General features: G+C 42.2%; 1 protein-coding gene across 1 annotated transcript in view; it reads left to right on the top strand.

Annotated features, from left to right (window-relative positions):
• The window catches only part of kcnk12 (potassium channel, subfamily K, member 12), a 38,589-nt gene extending 23,502 nt beyond the window's left edge, over positions 1-15,087 (top strand). The window contains exon 2 of the mRNA XM_020654555.3: positions 6,991-15,087. Within this exon, the coding sequence (XP_020510211.2) occupies positions 6,991-7,883 (893 nt within the window). The 3' untranslated portion in view covers positions 7,884-15,087. The remainder of the gene's footprint in view (positions 1-6,990) is intronic.
• The last annotated feature ends 6,559 nt before the right edge of the window (positions 15,088-21,646 follow it).

Below are 21,646 nucleotides of genomic sequence, written 5' to 3'. Positions count from 1 at the left end.
TTTTTGCTCCCCGGCCCTCAGAGCCAGAGTGGCTGAGCGACTGACCAATTACAGCAGAGCCGACAGGCCGACCAATCAGATCAGACTTGGCACACGTGGGGACTCTGAACGTGGGCACTTCAGAGCCTTAGAGAGAGAGTCAGAAGCGAGCCAGTGCATGGAGCGGTAGAACAGGAAAACAGACACTTTTAACTTTAGCTATTGTGAACATACTTTAATAGGTACATAGATTAAATATATGAACCCCAAAAAGGGCAGAATATGGGCTCTTTAAAGAGATCTATTATGCTGATCGATGTTTAAGTAAATATAAGGTTACGATGTTAGACGTCTAAGATAGACAGTTGTTGGTATAAAATCCACAGACGTGGTTTCCTGCTGCGCAACGAGATGTTATGAGAACTTAGCGAGACTTTGCCAGAACCGGGTGTCATATTCTGCTGACGTGGGAACCCCAAATTCCCACATAGACTGTGCACGCCGCGGTCAGTCAGCGCCCTCCCTGCCCCACTGGATCCCTTTCTGGAATGTGACCGCAGCTTTGTCTTTCTGAGGATGATTTGTTGTTCATCAGGTGTCTATTTTAGACGTCATGGAATATACGATCCTGAGTCCGTATATTGTGTTTTATTCTGAAATTGGCTGTATGCTCTGTGCGTTTCCTTGTCTGACTTCCTGTCTCGGTTGTTCTATTCAGTCCAGCTTGACACTTTCCTTCGAAAACAGACTAGCAGCGTCTTTGAAACACAGCACGCTCCAGAGACGGACTGCAACGCTCACTGTGGAAACACAGTGATTGACTAGAGTGGCATAGGGCAAACTTGTAGGTACAAGCCCACCCTGGCAGTTCTTTCAAGGACACACCCACTAAGAAGCTCACTCAAAATTCCCTAAATCTGCAAACACAGCTGACCAATCAGAGGAAAGTAGGCACGTGAAGCGAAGGCTTTTTATGCCTTTATTGTAGAGATATGACTGTGGATAGAGTCAGAAATCAGTGAGAGAGAGTGGAGAACGACATGCAGGAAAAGAGCCACAAGTTGGACCTACTAACCACTACGCTACCTGCACCCAAGAAGAGGGAGGCCTTAAAGAGACAGCAGCTGAAATAATCCGTTTCATTGTGCCGTATTCAAACACACCTCAGGTTGTCTAATGTCCGTCATAAAGATGCACACGATGGCGTCTGTTTTTTCTTCCTGTCATAGAAGTCAAACGGCTTCTTTGGTTAGGTGTAGGCACAAAAAAACTCAGCAACCCTAGAAAAATGTGGAGTATGTTTAAACGTTAGAGAGAAGAAGACGATATGACCGCACACTCTCAAATGCCACAAAAATGTTTGGACCAGATCGGTCTTCTTCTTCAGTCGATTTGTATTGCACCTGCATGAAGTGAGTATAACTAGCAGTTCTGTGTTGTTTGACCTGTACATCGACCCCAAATCTTTGCAATAAATGTATTTTTCTTCTCACCGTCATGGGAGAGTAGAAAAGAATATCAGCTCAGTCCGTCCATCAGTCAGACACTGACCTTCCAGAAACTCGACTTCAGGTGGAGATATCAAGCCAAGCTGTTAAACTCACTCAGATAACTTCTGAAACTGCATGAAACAACTTTTGGTTTTCAAAACGTATGAGTACTGCATCTCCGGGGCATGTCGTCACAGCGGTCAGGATCAAAGAAAGAACTGGCTCAAAGGGAGTTCAGCAGTAAAGTTATACATCAGCATCATCCCTTTCCTTTTATGGCTTTAACTAGTTTGTAGCTTCATGAATTAACTACGTCAATAATGGCATCGTTATTGAACTGCTCGGTAAGTATGCAGATGTGAATGTACGAGCAAACAAAGACACACAAAGTGGAGTCTGCATCTTCACTTGCAGCTTTTCTTCTCCTTTTACTTTCTATTATTGGTCTGTTTTCAGTAATGCGTCCCGACACACTGGTCTGGAGTAATGGCTCTGAAATGCTACACTGAATCGATGCCTGGTGCTTTTTTCCTCTCTGAGGTAATTTACTCTGTAATGAGAGACGGTGCAGGAGGCTGTCTCTGCGCGCGCTCTCTAGATGTAATCTGCTTTGCCTATTATTAAGTCGGGTTAAAAAGACTTGGTGCTGCTAATTAATTAGCTATGAAAAACTGAAATAGGATTTGACTTGGAAGGCTTCATTTGGGTAATCGCTGCCCCTCAACCCCTTTCAGCAGCTTTAAACGTCTGATCCTGAACTTTGTCTCTATCCTTTTACCAAAGCATGTCGTTCAAAGGCGTCAGGAAAAAGAGCCAATTCTCTCTTCTTTTTTTGATGGTTCAGAGATTATCTTGCCACATTTTCCTGCGCTGAGATATGTTAAGAGTAAGGTTATCAAAACGTCTGATACTTTCATACTTTTCGATAACACATGGGGATCCCCGAGAACGGATAGTCACAGTGGATTGATATTGGATTTGTATTGAAAATGGGGAACCTGTGGAAACAGACCCTCATTGTTGCTCTCCAAACTATTCGAAAAAAAAACTGTTAAAGATACAGTATGTAGATTCCACCACCAGGGGGCTCTCAATCAAAACTACAATAACTAAACATGACGTCGAAGCTGGCGGGGGAATCATGGGGCTTCTCTTTGCTATTCTACTCTGCGTTGACCGTAGTCATGACGACCGGGTGAATCCGACCTGAGGAAGAGAATATGTTTACCGACGAGCTAATGTATCCGAGTATAATTTACATGACGTCTTTATCACAGCAGCACAAACAGCAACAGAACGGCAGCTTTCAGCAGCAGCTCACGCTTCCTTAAGTAGCAATCCATGACCTAACATCCGGTGTTTCCATGGCAACGGTAAACATTCTGTCTGTCATGGTGGCCGTCTCGACAAGATAAATCCCGTAAGAACTATAAAATTACGGATTTCTCTGGCTTTGATAACTGTTGGAAAAAAATTGAGGTAATGTAGGAACTCAACAAAAAAATATATATAACAATTTAGATATTTTAATGTAAATATTGTCGTAAAATTTTACATATTGTACATTTAAAGCTTTTATTCCTTGTCATCGGGTGTCGGGTCGCTCACATTTTCAAAAGTTTTGTCAAGATTTTAAAACATCTTTTAGTGTCAGCCAGGCCTTAAAGTGTGTGTGTGTGTGTGTGTGTGTGTGTGTGTGTGTGTGTGTGTGTGTGTGTGTGTGTGTGTGTGTGTATACATTTGTAGATATGTGGGGCCTGTATTCCCTCTTGTCTCTATAAAACAATCTGTATCAATCAGTGTTGATCTAAACGACCCAGCGAGTCAACAGCAGGCCCACAGGAGAGTGGTTTCAGTGCGAGTGATAAGGCCAGAAAAGCCATTTTGGGTATCATAAAGGAAGCATTGTCCAGATATTGATGTCATTTATTACCCGACAAGTATGATTACGGCCAGGTTCGGTTGAAAAAATGGGAAAAGCTTTGCTCCTAATGTTCTGAGAAGACTGAAACGGAGGATCGACATGATGGAAAAATCAATTAACCTTGGCCTGGAAGTGAACCGCTTGATGTTTCAGCACGATTTTATTTGTTGACAAATATACCATCTGCTGTTCTGTGGATAAGGGGAATGACTCTGTGTGTGTGTGTGTGTGTGTGTGTGTGTGTGTGTGTGTGTGTGTGTGTGTGTGTTTTAAAGAGTGTGTGCATGTGTGTGCTTACATCAGCCCTGGACGAGAGGATGAGTGCTTGGAAGTGTGCATAAAAATAACCATATAATGTTTGAGGCAGAAAATTTGCACATGAAAAATCCAAAATCAGCAAATAAGAAATATTGCATGTGCTTGCATTTGCTGCCTGATGCTAAAAAGTCCTGCACTCTTTTCTAGATTTCCCATGTTTAGAATATAAATGCATGCTTTGTATAAGAACATATTTTTTAGGTGGTAAAGGATTTATTCTTAACCTGCAATGGGACTCCACAAGGGGAAGAGAAGGAATGGTCACGAGATTCAAAAGAGAAAACATAAAGTCATCTTTGTTATTTTGACATTATACTGCACTTTGTCCTTTTGGACTTCAGATGTGGAACAATTTTGTGGATTGTCATTAAATTTCCCAGAGGATGGATCCTACAGGCTTTGGTGATCCCCTGATTTTATCCTCAGTGCTAACACACTTTACAGTTTCAGTTTTGAGAAAAATGTCTCAGGGAAAATTTAGATCCTGAAAAAGGATAACTTCACAGCCTCAAAAAGAGTTATTTTGGGAGGATTTTAGAGATGCTTGGATAAGCATATTACAACTTGTGTTATCAAGCCTCGATCACATGTGAAGAAGGAGAGGGCCTGGTGCCAAAGCATGTCACAGGTTGTACTAAGATCCTACACAACCATGCGTATCACTTCGATATGATGCTTGTAAATGATGTCGATACCTGTTTTGATACCAAAGCATCAAAAATAGAAGTCTGAGGCACCCGATACAGGTTAATTTCTCGTTATTGATGTACAAAAAAATGGAAGGAAAAATTCTGCATACTGTCGAAATTGCACCAATACATTGGCAACATTTTGGTATGAAACATGGCTAATGTGTTTTTGCAATTTAAACAGTGCTCTCTCTTTGCTTGTGGCAGCTAAAGTTTAAAATATAATTGACTCTTCAATACTTATAATCGTTAAAAGAGGGTGTCTTGGAGTTGTCCTGTGATTTGAAGTAGTAGATTCTCACAACAGGTGTCTACACTATGGTCATGTCATATAATGTGGTGTTAAACGAGCCTTATTTCCAATTTCACATGAATGAGCTTACAGACATCGTATACCAGTCGTTAGGTTTTGTGTTCCAGTCGAAGCCGATGTCTGTCTGGGGTTCTGTCTGGTTCAATGAGTCTGGTTCTGCTCGAGGTTTCTGCCTGTTGAAAGGAAGCTTTTCCTTGTTACTGCTGCAAGGTGCTTACCCATATCTCACTGTAGAACACATTGCTTTACAAAGCTGACTGTGACTGGGGGAATTAGAAATCACTGGGCAGGGTAGTAAAACTTGAGAAGGCCTTTCTTTTCCTTGTACATACACATATTATATTCATTTTCCATGACAGTAAACACTCAAAAATATCATTAAAAACATATACAAAACCTTTTAAAAAAAAATAAAAAATACTATGTAGCATCTATTCTACTTGACTTTAATGCAAATGTTTTGTTTCTGTTACTGAATTTTCATTTTTAAATTAGCAATTTCATTTGAATTATGATTCAAATTTAGCAGGGCATTTTTTAATGAAAAAGCAAATGTGATTTTCTTCATTTTAATTTAGTCAAAGAAGGTGCATTTTTGAAGTTGAAAACTAAAATGCAAATTAGATAAATTAATCATCATTTTATTTTTGAGTCAAACAATACACCCATATTCTGAAACTTAAAACGCATTTCTGTTAATGCATTTTCATTTTCAAATTAGCTTTATCATTTGAATTCTGACACTAGTCGCTTCCATGGACAAAAAGGACGGGAACCAAACCTTCAAGGCAATTAAAAACTGAGCTTAATCATCTTTCCTCGATCGTTCTTGCCAGTCGTCTGTCCTGAAAGTCGTAGCCCTCTTCAGAATAAATAGAAATGATTTTGAAACACTAACAGACTCGTCGTCTTATTTAAACATCAGAGCTGGCAGAGTCAGAGCTGCACCTGTGACTCTCGTCGAGACCGCGGAGTGGTTCTTCAAGTTTCAGCTGAATCCATAAACATCCTCTCCTCGTCTCCTCCAGTAACCCCGTCCTCAGCTCGAACACTCAGTCTAATTGACTCAGAGATCCAGAGATAGCAGGAAGCCAAAAACCACACAGCCAAGCAGAAGAAAAAAAAATCACAGCCTCACCTGAGCTTACCCCTGGCATCCTTACCCATCCGCTCAAGGTTACTCCTCCTGTGACCTTGTGCTTTGTCGCCCTGCCAATCACATTAGACAGTATGAGTATCAGGTGCATTGCATTGTAATGTCATCTTCAATAATGTCAGTGTATCTTAAGGATGTCCAGCTGCAGGGACTTTTTTCTTAAATATATTTGTTGGGCCATGTTTGCCTTTATTAGATAAGACGGCTGAAGAGAGACAGGAAGTGTTGGGAGGAGATAGCGAGGGGATGACATGCAGCAAAGGGGCCAAGGTCGGACTCGGACCAAACTGCAATCTGCAATCGAGGACTACTGCCTCTGCACATGGGGCGTGCGTCATCACCACTAGGCTCCCGGGATGCACTTTGGTGCCTTTCCCCCATTAGAATATGGGTTCTGGATGATGTCTCAGGGGCTAAATGTACCATCTAAAAGGTTGCTGATAAGAGCTAGGGCTATCTAAAAGTACAGGGACTCTGAGGTTGGGCTGAACATTTCTAAAGGGAAGAGCACTTTAAGCCTTCAGAACATTAAATCACATCAGCAGCGGGTACACTTTCCAAGTTATTGATGGACCCCTTTGGACGTTGTTGGAAAATGCAGACAAGCTAAGGGAACCTGGGACTAAAAGTTTGTTGGACCACAGCTTTGAGTTTTTGTTTTGCAGCTAATAAAAGTTATGCTTGGTCACTTAAGGGGCCCGTTTTGTTCGTTCTCTTTTTCTCAACAACATGAAACTTCATTTGCAAAGACGTTTTTCTTAATCACCCCATAATTACTTTCTGTCTAAATCTTCTCTGTCCATTTTTTCATGTTGCAGAAAAAGCTTGCAGTCGTATGCATGCCTCAACAGAACTTAGCATCCAGCCCTTTTTCTGTGCAGCACTTGTCTGCACTCCACTTAATCCACTCTTAGCTCATTTTTCACAAACGTTAAGAAACATAACTAAAGCCTAATTCAGAAACCTCATTTGGATTTGAGGGCTTTTTCCGCTTTCATGCTTCGCTTCATTTGTCTCTAATCAGAAACTTCTTGAGAGAAATCTGAAGACTTCCAGTTGGGTGAAAATCTGTTTTTTTGGCCTCAGACTAACTGCTGATATCTTTTTCTCTGTCTTTGCAGGCTTCGGGATGACAACACCTGTGACAGTTGCCGGCAAGGTGTTCCTAATCTTTTACGGGCTCCTGGGCTGCGCTGCCACCATCCTCTTCTTCAACCTCTTCCTGGAGCGAATTATCACGCTACTGGCCGTGGTGATGAAGGCGGTGAGGGAACGACGGATCATTAACAGCGGTTTGCTTCCACCAGGGATTCGCCATGACTTCTCAAAGTACTCCCTCCCGGGCTGGAAGCCATCTGTGTACCATGTGATGCTGATCCTCGCCCTGTCAGCCATCACGATCTCCTGCTGCGCGTCAGCCATGTACACCCCCGTGGAGGGCTGGGCCTACTTAGACTCGCTCTACTTCTGCTTTGTCACCTTCAGCACCATCGGCTTCGGAGACTTTGTGAGCAGTCAGAGCGCGGCGTACGAGTATCAGAGCCTCTACAGGGTGGCTAACTTCCTCTTCATGCTGACGGGCGTCTGCTGCATCTACTCGCTCTTCAACGTCATCTCTATCGTCATCAAGCAGGTGCTCAACTGGATGCTGGAGAAAATGAGCTGCTTGTTTTGCCAGCGCTGTAACAAGGCCAACGTCCTCCTAGGGAGACGTAACGCCATCCGTCCGGGCTCCAAGGGTCGGCAGGCTCGGTCTGCCACGTCGCCCGACTCAGACGGACCTTGTGACAGCGACACTGAGGGACGCAGACTGTCAGGGGAGATGATTTCAATGAAAGACTTAGCGGCCTCAAACAAGGTGTCGCTGGCCATCATGCAGAAGCAGCTGTCTGAGTCAGCGAACGGATATCCCAGAACGGTCTGCGGCAGCTCGCGCCATAACGGATTCTCTGGGGGGGTTGGCGCCCTTGGTATCATGAACAATAGGCTGGCAGAGACAAGTAACTCCAGGTAGACGTGGCAACATGGAAAACAGAGCATGGGAGCTCTTAATACTTAAACTGTGTAACAAAATCTGAGGTTGTTTGAAAAAATATAAGGCTTTTTTTTCATGGATTGCGAATGAAACTTGTTATGCATGACGCATATGATTTTTTTGGTTGGAATTAAAAAGCCTGTGGGTGAGAAAACAGGTTAATGTTGGTGATGGTTGTAGCAATGGTTTGATGATGGCATGATGAGAGAACCACAGGGTCAACAAAATTACCCAGGTTGACCAGGAAGTAGGGCTGCCCCCGGCATACCCGGCCGCGCGTTAGTCGAGGAAAAGCATCTTAGCCGTCCAAGTTTTTATAGGTCAGGTAGTCAAGGAATAAAAAGACCTCAAGCTACATTGAAGAGCTGCTATTTATTTGTTGTCAGCAAGTGTGTGCACCTGTTTGTAGTTTTACCAAACCCAGCCTTAGTTGGATTCAAAGGAAACAAGACTCAACAGGTTTGTTTATGAGAAGTGAGTCTTCCTTGAACAGCACAAGGATTTCAGTTACAGCTGTCTGCAGAGTGTACACAGTCTCAAGTATCGAGGCTGTTCAAACAGATGTGTATTCTGTTCACAGCACTGAGTAAATCAAGCACCTGATTTATGCCAAGTTACCCTAACCTCTCAGAATCTTTCTTCACTACCTAGTTTGCTAGCTAGCAGCTACGCCAGGCTAAGTTTAAAGGTAACGGAATCAGCTGAATCAACAGGAAGTCTTAAAACTACAGTTTTGAGGACCAAAGAAGGGTTTGCACATCGTTCAGTCCCTGCAGGATTTCACAGGCTTTTTATTTTGCATCGGCTTCTTTTGATCATCTTGGACTCAATGCAAGCGAGACATCAGTTTAAACGAGTGATCCCGTTGTAATGAAGATGCAAATCCGTTCCAGCACAAAGCCTGTGTCAAAGCCCTGAACAGACAGAGTTGCGCTGCAGGCGAGCAACACCCACTTCATGTTGTTATTTGCTGAGCCGGAGAGTGTGCACGTTTAGCTGATTGCTTTGCCACAATTCACTCTCATCGAGATTGTGGAAAAGTTGCGGCGGTAGGACTTGGTTGAATTTGCAATAATGGTTGTGATCGCAATGTCCCGGATTTCTGGAGGGATTGATTGTTATACTGTGCTTCTTTCTGCAGGTGTATTGTTGGAAGTGTCCTCTCCATAAGGATGTGCCACAGACGCAGTGAAGCTTGTGAGTTGTTATGTTACAGTAGTCTGCAGAAAGGATGCATTTAAATACAGTGTCAAGTATTGTGGCTGTGCAAACAGCTGTGTATGTGGTCTACTACACATGAAACTAAGAGCCTGATTTATGCCTAAGTCTAAGTTGACATGACATCTCAGAACCATTCTTTACTACTTAGTTTGCTAGTTAGCAGCTACGCCAGGCTGCCAGGCTTAAGGTAACCGAATCAGCTTAAAAAAAATACACAAAGTATTCAAACTGCAGTTTTGAGTATGAAGAAGTGCAGGCACCTTATTATACTGTAAAAAAAGGTGTCTCCTTTCTGTATTTTCCATTACATAAAGGATCATAGAGGCGACCACTTTTGTTGTTAGCATTGTCATTAGCAGGCAACTCGCTTATAATAATTGCTAAGTTGAAATCTTGAAGGCTTATTATGACCTTTTTGTTCTGTAATGAAGCACAGCAGATAAGAATGTTAACTGACAACCTCCTCAACATATATATACAGTATATATAATTATATTATTCAATTCATTTAAAAAAAACATGTGGCTACCTTTGCCTGTTGGCTAAAAATAATGACGACGAGTCGAATGGGGAAATGATTTAGCCCGGGGCAGCCCTACCTGGAAGCATGGATACCAACCCATCATCCATTTCATTAACCTCCAACACAACACAGAACAAATCCCCAAGAGTCTCCTTAATGTCAGTGTTAGGCCGCAGAGAATTTAATCTGCAACACACGCTCAATATATCTCGGACATGTTGAGCTGTGATGGAGCCGAGACAAGCGTATACAGTGCAATTGTTTCTGGGTTTTTATTTGAATGTACATATTGAATGCTGATATATAAAGTGTAATCACTGAATGATATAGCACATACAGATCTATGCATTTTACTTCTCATGCATTTTTTTGCACCATTTCTAGACCTTCCATTGATTGTGTAACAACCGTTTTTTCCTTGACATGGTTCAAGTTCTACCCTCACCCTTCATTTTTTATTATCTGGAGGCGGGAAAGGAAAGAAGCGTTTAGCTTTGCATGGCTGCGATGCTGCTGATTGTGACAGAGCTGTTGTAAGTCTGCCACACTAACGGGTTACGAGAGAGTTTATTTCCTAGAGCTCCAGCTTGAGTTGAAGAATGAAAATCCATTTCTCGTGAGAGGGGAACTTGCCTTCTTATCAGCTCAGAAAATGCTTCTGCGGCCAAAGACTTTGACTCGGAGGGTGTAAAGAAGGCACCTAAGCTAACGGCTGTCTGCAAGGGGAAAAAAATGATAAAGTTATGTGTTTATTTCTCTTCAGAAGCAGTATTTAGACTTGTGTATTTGTAGAAGCAGAATAAATGAGGGGGAAGTTTATGTATTTTTAAGTGAATAGTAAGGGAGTCAAGAAGAAGAAGAAGAAGGAGGTAAACTATAGATGGATTTATCCAGCAGGCGTATTATGTTAAAAAGAAGCCGGGTCAATCTAAGACGCTGAAGTGGAAAACAAAAACCCTCCAGGATTCTACCACTTGTATCGATTAACCTTTTGTGAGGATTTTTTTTCTTTCTTTGCAGATACAAAGCATGAACCAAATGCCTGCAGAGGATGGATTTCCCCTTGAATAAAGTGTTTAAGTGTAGCCAAGGATTAACGGATGGGAGGTGTTTGCTGAGGATACAGTTCTTCCCTGACAGGCTGCACGATCAATGTCCTCCATCCCTTCTTAGACATCAGTGATTAAAAGCAGTGCGATGGTGTTTAACGTTTTGTGAACAGCAGACAGAGGAGGCGACGTTGTTAGTTTAACTGTCTTGAAGGCGGTGAAGGAGGAAGCAGACTAGATACACGGCCCTGGTGACAGCAGAAGAGACGGGGGGAGAGAGGGTGTTAATCCTCCCCCTTCATATCCAAATTCATGCCCGATTGAAAAATCGATGGCACTCTCTAAGCCACGAGCTAGACTTTTCTTGGCGTCCATCTTCAAAAACCAATATCCTCCAAGGCCGCTCACTTCTTCCCTGTCATCTCTGCATTATCTTAAAACACACTGCACCAAAGCACAGGGGGCGTGTCCAGACCTTTTTTTGAGTCGGGTTGGCCCAACTGGGGAAAAATAATAATGCTGCATAGGCATGAAGCGTGTGTGTGCACAAACACACATGTTGGAAAATACTTTGAATTTTAAGTTCCTTTTTCGATACTTCAGCTCATTCGGTCTTGTGTTGAACGATGTGGCCCCTTCAAAGCTTCCATATTTAATTCTTTAAAGACTCAAACCCAAACAAAACAATGTCCTTCCTGTTATAGGTGGCAGGTAAAAGCCTCTAGAAACAAGCCCAAAGAAGTTGCTTTGAACTAAGTCTCTGTCCAGGAAACAACCAATCAGAGTTAAGTTTGGTATTTTTTGCACCATGGGTTTTTGTAAAAGGGGGGCCACAACACCCCAGGCCACCCCTGGACACACCCCTACTAAAAATCCTCCTGCTTCCTTTTCCTTGTAGACCTCTGCTCTCTCCTCACGCTCATCACCCGTACACTGTGAATATGATGAGACATGCCATAAATCTATATATATATATTTATCACATTGAGATGTCTTACAAAGCGCTTTTACAAAAAGGCGTGAATTGGTTTGGTATCTCTGTTTATTTTCATCCTGTTTGTGCATAGATCTGAATAATTTCCTGTACTCCGATACTACTCCACGCGGAGGAATAGAGAGAAAATGACTCAGGTAGTTAAATCTTCAGGCTCGTCTTTAGTCTTTTTTCCTGCATGCCATTACGGTAAAGCCATACAAGATAGCTGTATATAAAAACAGAGGACTCTTTCAAGTCTATTTTTCTACATATAGCTTTCAAATATCTACATGTGAATGATTGAAGAAGTCTCACTGTCATATTTATCTTACTCGAGCAGAATCCTGGATGTTAGGTTACAAATGCAACACTGTTTTTTCAGATATTAAAGAGAAGTGTGACATTTTGGGAACATGCCGATTCACTGTTTTGTAATGACTGGGTAAGAAGATTGATACCACTGTTGTGTCTGGAAAGTTTGTTTAGCTTTGTTTGGGATATAAAACTGGAGCGAGCGAGGTGTTCAACCACAATATGCAAGTTTCACATCTTTTTAATATCAATACCATGATGGGAATTGGTTTTAATTGACGCTATCAGCAAAGTCTGCTTTCGGGCAGTGGTTCCCATTCCTTGGACCAGCCGGGTCTCTGTCCATGGTGCTGAAATTTGCAACGATGGAGACGGAATTCCCATAGTTAAAAGTAACATTCTCAGCCTTTTTGTTTCTCCCAGGAAGTAACAAATGGTATCAGTCATTTCAAACAACAATAGCATTTAATTAAAGAATGATTTGTCGAGATAATAAGTGAATCGCAGTGCTAACAGTTTTTTTTTCTGCTAAGCTAACCAACTAATCACTGCAGTTTCCTGTCTCCGTCCCAAGATAGTAAATTAAAGTTAAGGACACATCTTAAGGGCATAAACACATTCGATCTCAAATGTTAGATTTACACCTAAATTTGAAGAGAAATTCAATATAGTTTCTAGCTAGGTGGCTAACGAGCTACTTCCAGTCCTACTAAAAGAAGATAACCGTGTACTAGACTGGACTGTGAAGACATTAGAGTGGTATTAACCTTCTCATCGTACTCTTTGTGAGAGAGTGAATGGTGGGTTTGGTGTGTTTCCCAAAATGTTGTGATATTCCTTTAAAGGCCCTGACACACCAACGAGATTGTCGGCCGTCGGTCCTACATGGAGCGTCGGTGAGCGATCGTCGCTCTACTCTCTACTCTTGTCCAGCTCTGTCGCTACCCATCTGCCTTTTTTTCAGCCATTTCAACATGTTCATTTGGCGGTGGTCAGCTGTGACATGGTTGGTGAGAGGAATCACTCTGATTGGCTGTAGAAGTACCTATATTATGGGTGGTGAGTGACAGCGGTGTGAAAATGGTCTTCTCGTATCCTAGCAACAGTTTATTTATCCAAATTCTTCTCTGTCCTCGTCCTCTTCCGGTTTCCCCTTTTCGGATTGACGATTAAAGACTACCGCCCCCTGCTGGCATGGAGAGTTATTTCCGCTCTGGCCTGTGCAGAACGTACGTGGTGGTTGGCCGTCGGCTGTAGTCTTTGCGGTGCGTTCAAGTGCAACTTTTTGGCCAAGAAGAAAAGGCGACGTGAGGTTGTCACTGGTTGTTTGCCGTCTGCTTGGTGTGTCAGGGGCCTTATCACTTCCCAGCAGTGTCTCATGGGACGCAGTCTGAGCTCCTCTCGCTGATGTGCTGTGAAGCTCGCGGTGTCACAGATGTGGAGCCCCCCGCTGTGACATGGCAGACATGGAAAAGTGTCAGAACGCAGGAGATAATTGTGCAGGAGGACGGCATGTTGTAGCAAGCGATCGCATACTGTAGTAATGTGTCACAGGAGACGTTTTAGATGACACTACAACGATTATTCCCTGAATGATGAGGCACGCCTAAACGTTCCCCCTGAGAGTTAAGGTTCCAACAGCAGAGGGGTTCAGGATGTACTTACTGATTTTTTAAAGCGTCTGTAGCCTCTGGGGGTGTCGCCAGCTGCATTGTATCGTTGACCATTTGCAAAGGAGCATGTGTGTATGTTTGCATCCGTCTACACCGACTGGAAATGAGAATAAAAGGATTATATCTTAACTTAAATGCCCCCCCTCCCCCAGAAGATATTCAATTTAAAATAATATTCATTCAAATGTATTTTTCCTGAAAAAAAAAAGCTTTTAAAACATGAAAATAGTCTTTAGAGTAATGTTTGCTCGACTAAAACGCATGCCTGGCTTGAAATCAAATGCCTTACTTTTAGTCCTTACATATTACAAAAAAAAGGTTCCTTACTGAAAAAGATTTTAGTGTAGAGCTTGTGTGTTGTACTATACAATCCTTTTGCATTTTGCAAAATTGATCTCCATTGATTGCAATGGTTCTAACTGCCCCGCTGTCCTCTGTGTCTTCTGTAAGAGGAGACAGGTGGTCTTAGGATTTACTGTACGTCTGTGTTTGTTCTCAGCAGGAAATGCTCTTAAATGTGACATCACTAACTTTTACTTTGTGTGTAATTTTTGCCTCTCACGTTCCTATCTGAAGCTAAATTATATTCAGTTATTATCGAACACCACCGGGTGAACGTAGCAGACTTGGATCACAGCAGAACTGCATTAATTTGCTTGTAAATTGAGCAGATATCTGCCAACAAAAAAACATATTTCACTCCGTTCACCCTTGAAAATCTGCTCTGAAGTGAAGACAATAATTTGACTGTAAAATAGCGCCATTAAAGTGTCATGCGCCGCAGCCATTACCGGCCTCATAATAAAACAGTTTGTCCTAAAGAAGCAGAAACTGAAGATGTTGGTGTTCAGCTAATGGCATAATTATATATTCAGCAAAGCTTTTATTTCTCTGTAATCACAGTTTGCTACATCACACACACTCTCTCTGCAGGAGGAGGAGCGTGTATACTCTAATATTTTGAGACTGTTAAAGCCGCTCGTGTCAGGAATAAAACACTCACATGGCGCTCACTGAGCATGCCCAGTAAACAGCTGAGTGGCTCCTTTACAGAATGATTTATGGCTGCTCGGCTCGGCCACTTCTGATCTTTAACGAGAGTCACATCGCCGGCTCTGATCTGGATCAGGATGTCCAAATCGAGGCGACACACGAAGCGCTTGATTTCACTATTTGATCAATGACGCGGAGCTACAAACCACGTTCAGATCTCAATATAAAAAGTCTGTGATCCACGGTTATGTTGCTCTAAGAACATATTTCTACACCGTCACGTGTGTGTCTCATGCTTGCATTGTGGTGTTCACATCCGGTTAATGTATGCAAATTTATTCTGTCTGCAAGTTGCACATTTATACCAATGATTGTACTTTTTATATTTATGTAATGAAGAAGACGGGGTTCCATTAAACACTGATATTTACTGACATTTCTCTGATTTCCTCAGTTGTTATTCTTCAGAATGATCATGTGCATAAAATAAAACTTGCCAAGGTTGCAGCATATGGGATGGGTCCTGATTGGTTATAAATCTATATGAGAAGTCATTAATAAAAAGAATACAGTTAATTTAACTTTCATCTCATTTGTAACCGTCCGACGATAAGTTTGCTAATCGCTATCAGAAAACAAAAGAAGAAGTAGAACCAGGTTTTGTTTTTTAATGGGTGTGTATGTGACTTCCTGTGCTTCTGCAGCCAGCCAGCGGGTCTTCAGCATTTATATTGTTATGTGTTGTATGAAAGCAGCAACCTGTGGTGTATAAATGAAGCCAATGCAGAAGTGCAAAATCCTGCAGTTCATCAAGTGTCCACTAGAGGCTGGCTGCAGAAGAACATGAAGTCACATACACACAACAGCCAAAATAACCGTTTTTACATCATAAATGAACATGTTTACAGCCTGGTACAAAACAAAAAATAGGTCTGATTAGTTATTGTCATCACTGGTACACACTGTATGGGGGTGAATATTTCTAAAACGGCTCTTTTTTTATTTTAAAAACAATACGTTTTATCCATAGTTAGCCGCGTAGCTGACATGATTGACAGGTGGGCGTGATGTAACGGTTCATCAAGAGGCTTAAAACCCGCCTCAGCTCCAGCTCTCAGCCTGTCGTTAGCTTTGCTGAAAGTTAGCCTGAGACAGCATTTCCAACATGGCGGCTGCTGCAGATGAGCCTCCAGCGCCCCCTGCAGGAACAGATAGGTGACGTCACTCAGGCTTCAAACATTTATATTTACAGTTTATGGTTGTATGAAGCTATTGGAACGCTGAACCTTGAACCTCAAGTGGACACTCGGGATTTTGCACTTCCGCATTGGCTTCATTTTTCAACACCGGAGGTTGATGACTTTGTGATTATAGAGCTGCTGTGTCAAAGACCAAAGAATCTGGGTTTGTTTTTCCTTTCATTAAAATACATTTGATGGTGTTTATATTCAAACAGCTGGTTCAAATGTTTCCCAGTGCGTCCCTCTTTAAAGCAGCCTCACAGGTTCCTGTATTCAGAAAACAAACGCAGCCTGTCAGGAGGACCTAGGGAACAGCGTGGCTCTTCAGTAATAGTTCAGATCAGGATGTAAGTCATAAAGGGGGGGGAACCTGTAATTGCATTCATTATTGAAATGAGTCTAATCCTGGAATATGATGCTGGAAAACAACATGAATGATCTCACCGCTCCGGGGTTGAAATGAGTCCGTGAGGAGGAAATGTGCCACAAAGTCTGAGCCCGATGGTCATTTTCTGTTCAGCGAGAGGCCAGCGTTCTGCGATTAAGCGGGACATTAAAGAGTCCAGTGATGTTGTCGGGGGGAATTATTACAAAGTTAAAAAGACTCTGCTAATACTGGAGGTAGAAGCAGTCTGTCTTTACTGCTTTGATAGAAAAGTTAGAACCAATTTGTTCAAAAATAAGGTTTAAAAAAAGGTCAAATATAACAAATGGAAAAGATAACATTAGATACAATTAAAAAAAACGTATTATTATGATTACATTTTTAATTAGAGTCCAACTGAAGTGTAAAAATAAGCACAAAAAAACAATTTGAGGATAAACACAGCAGAAGAAAACTGTTTTTTTTAAAGCCTGTTTCTCTGAAGTAATTTTCCCTTGCTGTGCATACAAACAACCCTCTCCTTCACACACACACACACACACACACACACACACACACACACACACACACACACACACACACACACACACACAAACACACACAAACACACACACACACACACACACACACACACACACAGTGTAACACAGTTTGATTATCCCACAGGGAGACAGGACTGCAGTTAAACCTCCAGCAGCAGACTGAAGTGTTTCCTCTGGGTCTCTGTCAGTGTGTGTGTGTGTGTGTGTGTGTGTGTGTGTGTGTGTGTGTGTGTGTGCGCTTGCATGTCAGAGTCAATTCCTTCACTGCGGCAGAAAAACTCAGATTCCCCGCTGTTTGCCATGAACTGATCCCCGCTGTCTCTCCGCGTCTCCTCCTGTTTCCTCTTCAATCTCTCTCCTCACTTCAGATTTATTTTTTTCAAACACAAACACTCACATTACGGATCGATCTATTTCTACAAACTGCTCTGAGATGAATTGATCTGGTTACACGATAACAGGAGATTAAGATGTGGACTCCGGCTCTTCTCTTTCACGCTCACATTACAGGAACATGTCATTTGTCTTCATTTTAAGAAATGTCACAAGTGATTTGGTCGACCAGCTGTTGAGAATCAAACACTTGTCAGATGAAATAAACGCTTCGATCAGTCTGTGAGGAGAGAGCAGCGACACACGCTCAGATGGTCGACCTTTGAAGATTATAGCGTCCTGATCGCTATATTTGGAAGCTCTTCTTAATATCACACATTAACCCTTTCATTACACTGATTACGGGAAATGGCATTTATTTTTTGTTAATCCTACAGAATTCTCGTTCTGCCAATGAAAGGCGTCTGATCCATCCTTCACAACAGGGTCCTAAGACACTGACTAGACTCTTCTCCTCTGTCGCCCCCCGGTGGTGGAATGAACTTCCAAACTCCATTGGATTATTAAACTACGTGTAACTAATCCACGTAGCTTAATAAATAGTTTACTAACATAATCTTCACCTTAACCTAAAGATTAAACCTACAGGAGACATCTCCGACTAGTGAGAGAGTTCCCGCCCTCTGTGTCCGGCGTGATGACCTTTAATGTCCCCGACAACCACTGTAGTCACATTTAGCCGCTTGTTAGCAACCGCCTTTTTAAAGACGAGTAAAAACTTCAAACTTCACAAGTGGAGGTATTACCTAACGTAGTTTATGTGCTCTAACAAAACACCAACATCTCTTCAGCTTGTGTTAACCACAGACCTTATTTCAGGAGTCTAACCACAAACACATTCAAAATCCACTTTGACTTTTAGATGTTAGACCCCATGGCGCTCAAATGCTAACTCACTTCCGGGTTTTAGGACTCATTCCTGCGGCGCTCTATATGCACTTGGCGAGGGAGCTGTGGCTCGCTGCCAAAGTTACATAGTGCTGAAAACAGGTGACTGAAGCGCACTCTGTGGACAAGAGAGAGACTCTGTTGAAAGTTACTGTACTATCAGATCGACTTTGAAGCTACTGCTCTGAGGAGGAAAAGTTAAATGTTGCTTTTAAAAAACAGATCGTCTCTTCAGAATAAAACAGGACAAAAAAGGACTTTTGAATATGTGATAAGGACAAAGCGCTGACCTACAACACTTAAAAATGTCTCTGGAATAAATTTAGACGTTTATAATAACATCTCTCCTTCAGGCTCGCTTTCTCTTCATATCCACCTGAGGCCATGATATGTGAGGCCACATTAAGAGTCACTTTGAACCCCGCAGCCCTCCTCTTACCGAGTCTTTCATGTGCGGAGGTTACATCAGCCTACCCAGAATGCACAGGGTGGGTGGAGAGAGAGAAAAGCCTGCAGAGATGTTAGTGAATCTGAAGAGACAGCAGCGAGCGTGTCGGCCGTTAAAGGCAGAGCGTGGAAATCAAAAGTCATTGTGGGGATGCGACAGTTTACATGTAGAGGGGCCTGAGCGATGAGGCAATTACCTTAAAACATCTGCTCTTTCAATTACCATGCAGAGAGAGAGAGAGAGAGAGAGAGAGAGAGAGAGAGGTTAATAGATAAGGGAAACACTCAGATTCAGCTAATGAAGTTTAATATGATCTCTTGGTCAGATTACACTCTCACCTGCGGCAGGAATCCTTCAGTGTCAATGGAAGAAAGCGCACAGTTCACAGCAGATAAACTTAAATGAATACTAATCAAGAGGAGAGGAGAGAAAAACATTGCAGCTCTGAACACCTCTGAGACTCAGACCGAGGAGAAGTGAAGACAATGAGAATGTTTTGTTTTTATCATCTGAAGCAGAAAAGAAGAGAAAAACATTCCGCTTCTTCTTCATGGTTCTCTGATAAAAATGTAGAGATTTAAGTAATGTCTTTATCCAGGTTTAAAACCAAAACAAACTATTGAAATAAAGAAGACGATGATTGGCCCATCCTCTTTGAATCCATGTTTCCAAATAGTGAATTTGGCATGAGGCCAAAGAACCTGTGGTCAGATGAAGATAAATCCGATTTGCCTTCAGGACTCCACAAATATGGAACGACCTCCCCGAGGGGGGTGAATGAGTCACTTCTTAAAACTCACTTTTGTAGATTTGCTTTTCTGTGATATCATCTTCGTCTGATTGCAACGATTTATTTGGTGTGCCTTTAATGGAGAGATAGCACATTGGATAGAGTTGGAAATCAGAGAGAGAGAGAGAGAGAGAGAGAGAGAGAGAGAGAGAGGGGAATGACATGCGGGAAAAGAGCCACAGGCCGGATTCGAACCTGGGCGACCCGCCTGGAGGACTACAGCCTCCACACATGGCACTAACCACTGCACCACCAGTGCCCCCGTCTCATTGCTTTTAACTCATCCAGTTTTTGTTTTGGTTACTTACCCTGTGTCTCGTCTCTCTCCCTCCCTTCCCTCATAGTGCCCCCCATCTGTGATGCCCCCCCCCTTTGGTATAAAGTCTCCATGTTCATTTGTACACACGGTTAGGGGACAATATGTGAAAATCTCAGAGAAAAGTGTCCCCATAAATGCTCAAACTGGAAGTACAGAGAGAGCGTGAGTTTGGAGAAAAACTTGAAATAATCCAACATTTAGTTTTCTTCACAGGTACAGAGCAGATTCTGGGTAGCTCATCTCCGAGCGGCTGACAGTGTAATAAGACATTTATGCAAATTCCCGCAGTCACAGTAATTTCCAGTTTGCCGGAGTGTTTTTTTATTTTTTCTTCGGCAGATTGCTCAGCAGGTTCACTTTTTTTTGTTCCTATAATAAAAGTGTTTTTTGCAGGTCTGTCTGAGATCTCCCCCTCCTGTGCATCAACAGGTGTGTTCCAGGTTTATCTTACAAATATAATAAGGAGACATTGTTACTGAAAATGTGGCTTTTTAAATCTGCTGGAATAAATTGCAGCTCCTCGGGATCACACAATTACCTTAATTGGTTAAACTTGAAGACGATGTCAGACGCTTGGAAAGATCATTTAAATGTTCGGGGAGAAAGATCTTTAAAGATGAAACTCTGCTGCTCGTTAAAGTGTTATGGGGTTAAACCTCCCAAGTGATCGAGCATTTTTATTTCCTCTCAGGTGCACAGCTGACTTTTGAACTGCACCGCTTCAAACGTCCCGACTTCCTGCTTAATAAAACATTTCTGCACATTCACAGTCACAGAGATTCATCCTCTTTTGTCTTCTCTCAATGTTTGTCCGACCTTCTTCCACATGACGATGTGCTGCACAGCAGGTGAAGCTCTAGGTTATAAAGTGCAGGGGAAAAGAATCGGTACACTCTCGTTGAACTCTTCATTTGAATGCATTTGAATAAAAATCAGATTCTGACCAAAAAATATTGGATGCAGTTTTCAACGTGTACACTCCTGTTGTAGCAGATTCTGCAAAATATGCAGTCGTTTTTTTTTTATGTGAAAGGTGTCATGTCCATCCCGGCCTCTTAGGTTATGTTTTCATTTGTTGTCGTCTCATTAGTTATTTCTGTTGAGCGTTGCTTAAAGTCTTTATATGTGATTTTTCACACTTAAATATAATATAAATCCAGTATATCCTCTGAAAATAACTCTGTGAGTCATGACTGTCTACAATGGGTGTAACACCCGAGTCCCACTGTCTGTGATGTTTTCAGAGTTTTCAGAGTCCTATCTTCACTTTGTTTACATCGCCGGGACGGCCGGCTGACTCCTCCCCTCACGTATAAAAGTTGTTTAATTGAGGGACTAGAGAAAAGAAGAATAACATACTGTACTCACTGCTTAACTGTGTTTCTAGATCACGCTCATTTCAGGTAAATTTACATGCAGTGTGAAGATACCAGCATAATAAAGAGCGCTAGCATTAGCATGCTAACACAACAATGCAGCGCGAGTTGTTTTGGTTTCATGCTGGTGCTCAAGGGCGACATCTACTGGATCAAAAAATCACATATAAAGCCTTTAACCTTTATTTAACCAGGTTGGTCCCACTGAGATTAAAAACCTCTTTTTCGAGGGAGACCTGGCCGAGACAGACAGCAGCAAAAACACAAAGTTACAGACGGAAATACAAAGAGAGACAAAGTACAATTTACAAAACACAACATTTTAGATTAAAATAGAACCATCTATGAGTCATATCTGGGAATCAGTCTTTCAAACTGCCGAGCTAAAACATCGACATCCTATAGACTCTGCTTCCATGTCTTTCACTTGAGCTTTAAGTCACTCTGCAACAGATTCCAGGGCTGAGGGTGCAGAGTACCCACAAGCCCCTTTTCCCAATTTCTGTCCCAGCATTTGGGACATAAAGAGCATGAAGAGGTCCTGGGATGATGGATCGAATTGTTCGCTTGTTTACGCTGTTAGAGGCAAAGAGAAAGCTCCACCGCTTTGTGA

This window comes from Labrus bergylta, chromosome 10, assembly GCF_963930695.1.
Source record: "Labrus bergylta chromosome 10, fLabBer1.1, whole genome shotgun sequence".
Taxonomy (NCBI): domain Eukaryota; kingdom Metazoa; phylum Chordata; class Actinopteri; order Labriformes; family Labridae; genus Labrus; species Labrus bergylta.
Note: the sequence above shows the minus strand (reverse complement) of the source record. Positions and strands in the feature narration are given on the sequence as shown.